At 39.7% G+C, this 6,849-nt stretch overlaps 1 protein-coding gene across 1 annotated transcript in view; it reads left to right on the forward strand.

The window, feature by feature from the left end:
* Positions 1–318: 318 nt before the first annotated feature.
* The window catches only part of Adh4 (alcohol dehydrogenase 4 (class II), pi polypeptide), a 31,214-nt gene continuing 24,683 nt past the window's right edge, over positions 319–6,849 (forward strand). The window contains exons 1-4 of the mRNA XM_008826176.2: positions 319–431; positions 1,991–2,092; positions 3,616–3,754; positions 5,422–5,509. Coding sequence (XP_008824398.1) covers positions 414–431; positions 1,991–2,092; positions 3,616–3,754; positions 5,422–5,509 — 347 coding nt within the window. The 5' untranslated portion in view covers positions 319–413. The remainder of the gene's footprint in view (positions 432–1,990; positions 2,093–3,615; positions 3,755–5,421; positions 5,510–6,849) is intronic.

Here is a 6,849-nt window from a genome sequence, read left to right on the forward strand (position 1 = left end):
AAGGAAATTATTATCAGAGTATGTGAGGAAAACGGGTGAGAGAGAAGTTCTAGGGCAATGGAAATGTCTTTACTTAATTACTTAATACTCATTGTAACTCACCGTCTACATTTGATGCACTTCTAGTTTGCCCGTTTATATTTTACAATTTAAAAAAAGTCTTTTTTTTTAAAAAAAAAAAAAAAGACTTGGTGCTGACTTCGCTGGGAGGAATGGGTTTGCAGATGAACTCTGACAGTACAAATGACGCAGCAGGAATCAGGTAGGGCTGGAGATCGAAAAAGAAAGTGATTGGAGAACAGCCAGCAGGAACAGTGTTTATTCAGAGTTCTCTGCACAGGACACATTCTGGGTAGAGGTGGAAGGCTTCCTAAGTCAGAAAGAAACGTCCAAAGCCAGATTCCCAAGGAGAAATGAGCACCAAGGGGAAAGTAAGTGAACAGCCCCACGTCTGCTTTCTGCTTTTCTGTATTTTTGCACATTTGCCAAAGAGGCTTCAGGGGCTCCCAGGGCACAGTGGTTTAATGCTAATTGAAGGGACAGGGACAGACCTGGTCTAGAAGTCTGGAAGGAAAAACAACTGTGGGTTTGTCAAAGTGTCTTCTAGGGTGCTCAAATATTATTTAAATGGGAATACAAGAGACGATTAATGAACCATGCTGTAACCATCCAGAGTCTGCATTTATAGCATTTATTAGCTGGTAGAACAGGTGGTCCCACCAGGACACTTTTTCTTTCTGGCTTTTCACCAGAAGCTGGATTTTCTTCTCTTCCCTACTTGGATTTTGAAACTTCTTGAATTAATGTACATTCCATTTGTAATAAAAGTAATTTTTTAATATTTTGTTTATTATTTTTATTTTATATGTATGAGTGTATTGCCTGCATGTATGTGAGTGCACCCTTGTGCAATACCACGGAGGTCAGAAGAGGGTTTAGAATTCCCCTGGAACTGGAGTTAAGGATGGTTCATAGCCGCCATGTGGGTGCTGGGAATCGAACCCAGGTCCTCTGCAAGAGTAGTCGGTGCTCTTAACTACTGAGCCATCTCTCCAGCCCCCAAAAGTAATGTTTTAAAACGTAATTCAATATTGCATAAGAACAATTGAAAATGGCTATTTAAATGGTCAAAAACTGGGAAAAAAATCACACTCAAAGCGTGGGTAGTCGTTACAACAGATAATTATAGATTTATTCCTTTCCTCTTCCTTTCAATCTTACATTAGAAATTAAAAATACAATTTAAGACTAAAAAAATGTAGGAATTAACTATAAAATCGTAGGTGTTTAATTTCTTTTCATACAGTTTTACTCGATTCTTGCATAGAGACTAAATTTTTATTGAAGTTATAGACGTAACTGACTTCCCAGATTTTTGATGCATCATATGCAAACCTGTTCAAACTCAGTTTAGTGGATTTGGGACAGGACTTTCTTCTCTAACAGATCCCTGGTGATAGGAATAAGTGCTGGGCTAGAGACCACACTTCAAGTAGCAAATGTAAAACACCTATGCCAACAACCAGGGCTCAGATAATAAGATCTGATTACAAATGGTTCACGCAAATGCCTATTGGTCATCTACCAAAACTTTAAGCCTAATAATTATACCTTCTTTCTTATGCAGGGAAATAATAAAGGTATGATATTAAGAAAAAATTTAATATATTTCTTCAAAAGATTAAAAAATGTAATAACTATATTGCAGAACTTACCTTATACTCAGGTTAAGATACTTTGTCCTGAAAATAATATGATTATATATGCATCAGCCACAAAGTTCTTTTTTCGTGAAATTATGGTATTGGCCCTTTTTTGCACAAGAACATCTTATTGTCTGCACACACACACACACACACACACACACACACACACACTTCTCTCTCCCTCACTCCATCCATCTATCCCTTTCTCTTTCTCCCTCCTCCCTCTTGCCCCTCACCTCCATTCCCCTTATCTATTTTCTGTCTTCTCTCCTGCTGTCTTTCAGGTTATTAAGTGTAAGGCAGCTATTGCCTGGGAAACTGACAGGCCCCTTTGCATTGAAGAAGTTGAGGTGTCGCCCCCCAGGGCTCATGAAGTTCGAATTAAGGTGAGTAGAGGCTTTCCTTGGGCAATACAAATATGTCCCTAAATGCAGACTTGGACTCTGGCAGGTATGTCTGACAGGCCCAGGGGCTTCCACTACAGGCAGTTGTATTTTTAGGACCAGATTAAAAACAGGCATTATCACACTTTTGACAGTGGGCTTGAAATTTAATCGAACTACCTTCATATTGATCATCAACTCTAATAATCAGCAAAGGAACTCACATTGGATTAGAATTAGTTAAATTTTCTTCTAGTTTTCCAAATATTAATTATGGGAAGGGGTTACTAAAAAGAAGAGAGTGTTGGGCATGGTGGTGCACAGCTTTAATCCCAGCACTTGGGAGACAGAGGACAGCCTGGTTTACATAATGAGTTCCAGGCCAGCTGGGGCCATAGGGAGACCCTGCCTCAAAGGAAAAAAAAAAAAAAGGAGGAGGAGGGGGGAAGAGGAGGGAGAAAGAGGAAGAGGGAGGGAGGAGAAAGAGGAGGAAAGGGAGGAAGAGGAGGAAGAGAGTTAAGGCTAAACAAAGAAGAGACAAAACCTGGAGGGCAACCTGGGCAGCACAGGGTTATGGGTGCCCAGAGAATCAGGACTGGGTCATCAGGGAAAGAATGGAGCAGGATCATTAACAGCAAGTCCAGACAAAATCTCCATTTTTCCTCTGAACCAACACATTCTAGGATTGTATGTGAGAATACAGGAAAAGGCCTCATGGGAGAATCATACAAGGACACACTAATAACTGACTTAGGCAGTATTTCTCTTGTTAGTATACAAGGCTTACTACCTCCACACCATTTCTGTCATCTCCACACAACTGAACAAGCCATAGAAACTTGTGCCCTCTCCCTCTGCCAAGTGAACTCCCTCCTGCCTATTACCTTTGATTTTTTTTTCCCTCCTAGAGACAGTAATCACCAATCCTATGATTTTTTTCAATCCTATGATTTTTTATAGCAACAATGAAAGTTAGAAAACTAAACTGAAAATAATATAGCTAGTAGAACATATAGAACATATTTTATGTGTTCTTCTCAAATGTAACTCTTTTACAGAGTTCTAGAAGTGCTGTAACATTTCAAGATGGCATTGGACTAGAATGTGGCTCAGTGGTAGGGTACTTGCCTAGCATGCACAAGGCCTTGTGTTCAGTCCCCAGTACTGCAGAAAATAAAATGGAACTATCACATGCAAACTTTTGGGAGCTGAAAATACAGCTCCCAAATACAAGGTTAAGAGCACTTGCTGCTTTTCCAGAGGACTGGGGTTTGGTTCCCAACACCCACATGACCACCAACAAACATCCATTACTTCAGCTCCAGAGGATCCAACACCCTCTTCTGGCCTCTACAGGCATTACACACATGGATGTAGTTGTATGCACGCAGGCAAAACACTCATACACATAAAATAAAAATAATAAAGTATTTCGTAAAGATGACATTGGGCCTAAAATTCCCTAGAACATCTGTCCCAAGAACACAGTTGCAGAACCACGACTCAGCTCTGTGATTGCTTTGCAGATAATGGCCACAAGTGTGTGCCCTACCGACATCAACACTCTCAATCCTAAAAAGAAGGCTCTTTTCCCAGTGGTCCTGGGTCATGAGTGTGCAGGAATTGTAGAAAGCATTGGGCCAGGAGTGACCAACTTCAAACCAGGTACTTCACCCTCTTATTCCAATGAGATAAAAATGCCAAGCTTTCTTTCTACCGATTCCTGGTAACTGTCCTGGCTGTGCATGCTATGACAGGGTTCCATTTACAGAGATCCTCCCCAAAGCAAAGCTAACACAGTCTAATGAGGTATAACAAGGAGACAGAATATTTGAAAACAGAACTGCTTAATAAAATTCTGGAAATATGGTCACTTTATTTACATAAACTGAGAAACTGTCCTATGGAGCAAAACCATAACGTTAGTCTAAACTGAAGCTTCCATGGTTCCACAAATATCATTTTATAACAACTTCCTCTATATAAAACAAAATTGTTTGATATTATATAAAAATGAGAACTTACAAAAGACTTAAAGGGAAAACATTATATACATGTCAATCTTAGCTTAAGTCCCTTTGAGGAAGTTTGCAAGGTAAAAATGACATCTAAATGAAGCCTGCCAATGGTTGAAATTATGCCATAGTTTGGAACATATCTATTATATAGTGGTATATAGGCTATATAATATTTACTTGTCCAAAAAATGAATCGTATCATTCTTTCGTCCAAACTTAGAGGTGTATTAGTATTGTCCACTCCAAATATGGTCATGGAAAGAGATGACTCCCTCAAGTTTTTCCTCATGAAGGAGTGACAAGTTTCAACCTTTAATCCCAGCTCTGCTTTTGTGTGATTTCGGCTGGTTACATCATTTTTCTGTGATTGTACTTGGATTTCTGTGTTCTAAAACAGTAGGTGTGAGAAGTGAGATGATGCTATTGGTTTGCCTTGTGCCTACCATACACTAGCTGTGGAACAAATGTGAGTTATCATCGCTAGACTCTGGGCCTCAAAGGACGGAAACCATTATTAAATTGGAATTGTATAAGAAGCTAGAAAGTGTGGGACTTATGAGTGAATCTGAATGGTGCAACATGGCAGTGATATAAAGTTTATGCTCTATGCCTAGTCAGTAAGTCCCACCTCCTCTGTTATATAAGGATGTTCTCTGTTCCATGCACAGTGTTTAAAGATGTGAAAGCCATTCTTCAGAGACTGCAATGACAGCAGATTCTCACCAGAACTCTGTACCAGACAATGCCAATACAGGCTTGTCACTTGACTGCCCTGCAGAGTAAGAAACACAAGTATGCAGTACTTGAGAGAATCCATAGTCTTATTTTTTTTAATTTATCTTTAGTTGTGTGTGGGTGTTCACAAGCGTGGTGTGTGTGTGTGTGTGTGTGTGTGTGTGTGTGTGCGCGCGCGCGCCCTCAGAGGCTAGAAGAACATGTTGGATCCCCTAGAGCTGGAGTTAAAAGCAGTTGTGAGCCACCTGTCATGAATGCTGGGAACTGAACTCAGGTGCTCTGCAAGAGCAGCAAACGTCTTAACCTCCGGTCATCTCTCCAGCTCTCTTCTATTTTACTGAAATAAAATATTTTATCTACCTATATTTTTGTTGACTATAAAATGCATAATGTAAAAAACCATAGTGTTTTCCTCTGATTTATCTGAGAGAAATGTTTTGGGTTTTTCTCTGGCCTAGGAATCAATTCCAAAGATTTTCACACCATAGGCAAGTGCTCTACCACTGATTGATTTCCCAGGCCTGCTTCTAGAAACTGTTTAAAGTAACATATGGACTAACATATGGACTTTCTTTGTAGGTGACAAAGTGATTCCATTCTTTGCACCTCAATGTAAGAAATGCAAGTTCTGTCTGAGTCCACTCACAAATCTCTGTGGAAAGCTTCGGTAAGCTCCCTACACTGTTGGTGAGACTATAAATTGGCATAAATGTTTTAGAAAGCACCTTGGCTAAACCTAAAAGGAGTTGAAAAGATGAAAGCCTTCTGCCTACTAATTCTAATTCTAGGGGCTTAGGAGACAGGGTTCCAAAAGCACAGGAAGAGACGCATGCTAGAATGTTCCCTGCCACATGTTTTATAGCAGCAATCAAAAACTACAGAAGGTCAGGCATGGTGTTCTACAACATTAATCCCAGCACTTGGGTGGCAGAGGTAGGCAAATCTCTGTGAGCTCGAGGCCAGCCTGGTCTGCATAATCAGTTCCAGGTCAGCCAGGGCTACATAGTGAGGCCCTGTCTCAAAACAAAAACAACAAAGCAAAACACAAAAGTAACCTTAAATAAGAGAATAGATTAGTATATTGTTATATAGTATCACAATGGAATACCATGCAATTAAAATAGCTGAACTTACCATATACATATTAACATAATTTTACACACATAATGTTAAGGGAAAGAAGCAAGATGCTTAAGGATATATTTCATAGTGTATCACAAGAAGACAGTACCATACATTGCTTATGGTTATATATGTTATGTAGCAAAAGTAAAAACAAATCACTGGAGTGATAAATGCGGAGTTAAGATAGCATCCACTTCTGCAGGAATGAGAAAGGATGCAGGACGTACAGCCATTTATAGCTTTAGGTCCTGGAGCCAGGTTTTTAACCCAGACACGAAGGAGTCTCACTCTTAATCACCTTGGACTGATTTTATTAAGACAATAGAAGGATCGATCTGCCCCAAATGCTGATTGAAGCTTATTATTTATGAAGTTAAAACTAGACTAGGTGTGGTGGCATATGGCTTTAATCCTAGTTAACAGGAGGCAGAGGCAAATGATTTCTGCAAATTTGAGGCCATTCTGGTCTACACAGCAAGTACCAGGCTAGCTAAGACTACATAGAGAGATCTTGTCCTTTAAAAAAAAAAAAGTTAAAAACCAGGGACTGGAGACCTAGTTCAGCAGTTAAGAGTACTTACTGCTTTTGCAGAGGACCTCGGTTTGACTCCCAGCACCCACATGTCAGCTCACAACCACCTGTAACTCCAGTTCCAGAAAATCTGATGGCCTTTTCTGCCTTCTGTGGCACCTGCAAACATGTGGTGAATATACACAAAGGCGGGTACAGACACATACACGTAAATAATAAATAAATCTCTTTTTAAAAAGAAGTTAAACCCATACTATTCTTACATCTCTGTCTCAGTTTCCTCATCAATAAGAAGATGCTCATGTCAGTTTGCAGGGTTGAATTTAAACTATATTCTTGGCCAAGTGTAC

This window comes from Nannospalax galili, unplaced genomic scaffold (genome assembly GCF_000622305.1).
Source record: "Nannospalax galili isolate Female #2095 unplaced genomic scaffold, S.galili_v1.0 scaffold189, whole genome shotgun sequence".
In the NCBI taxonomy this organism is placed as follows: Eukaryota; Metazoa; Chordata; class Mammalia; order Rodentia; family Spalacidae; genus Nannospalax; species Nannospalax galili.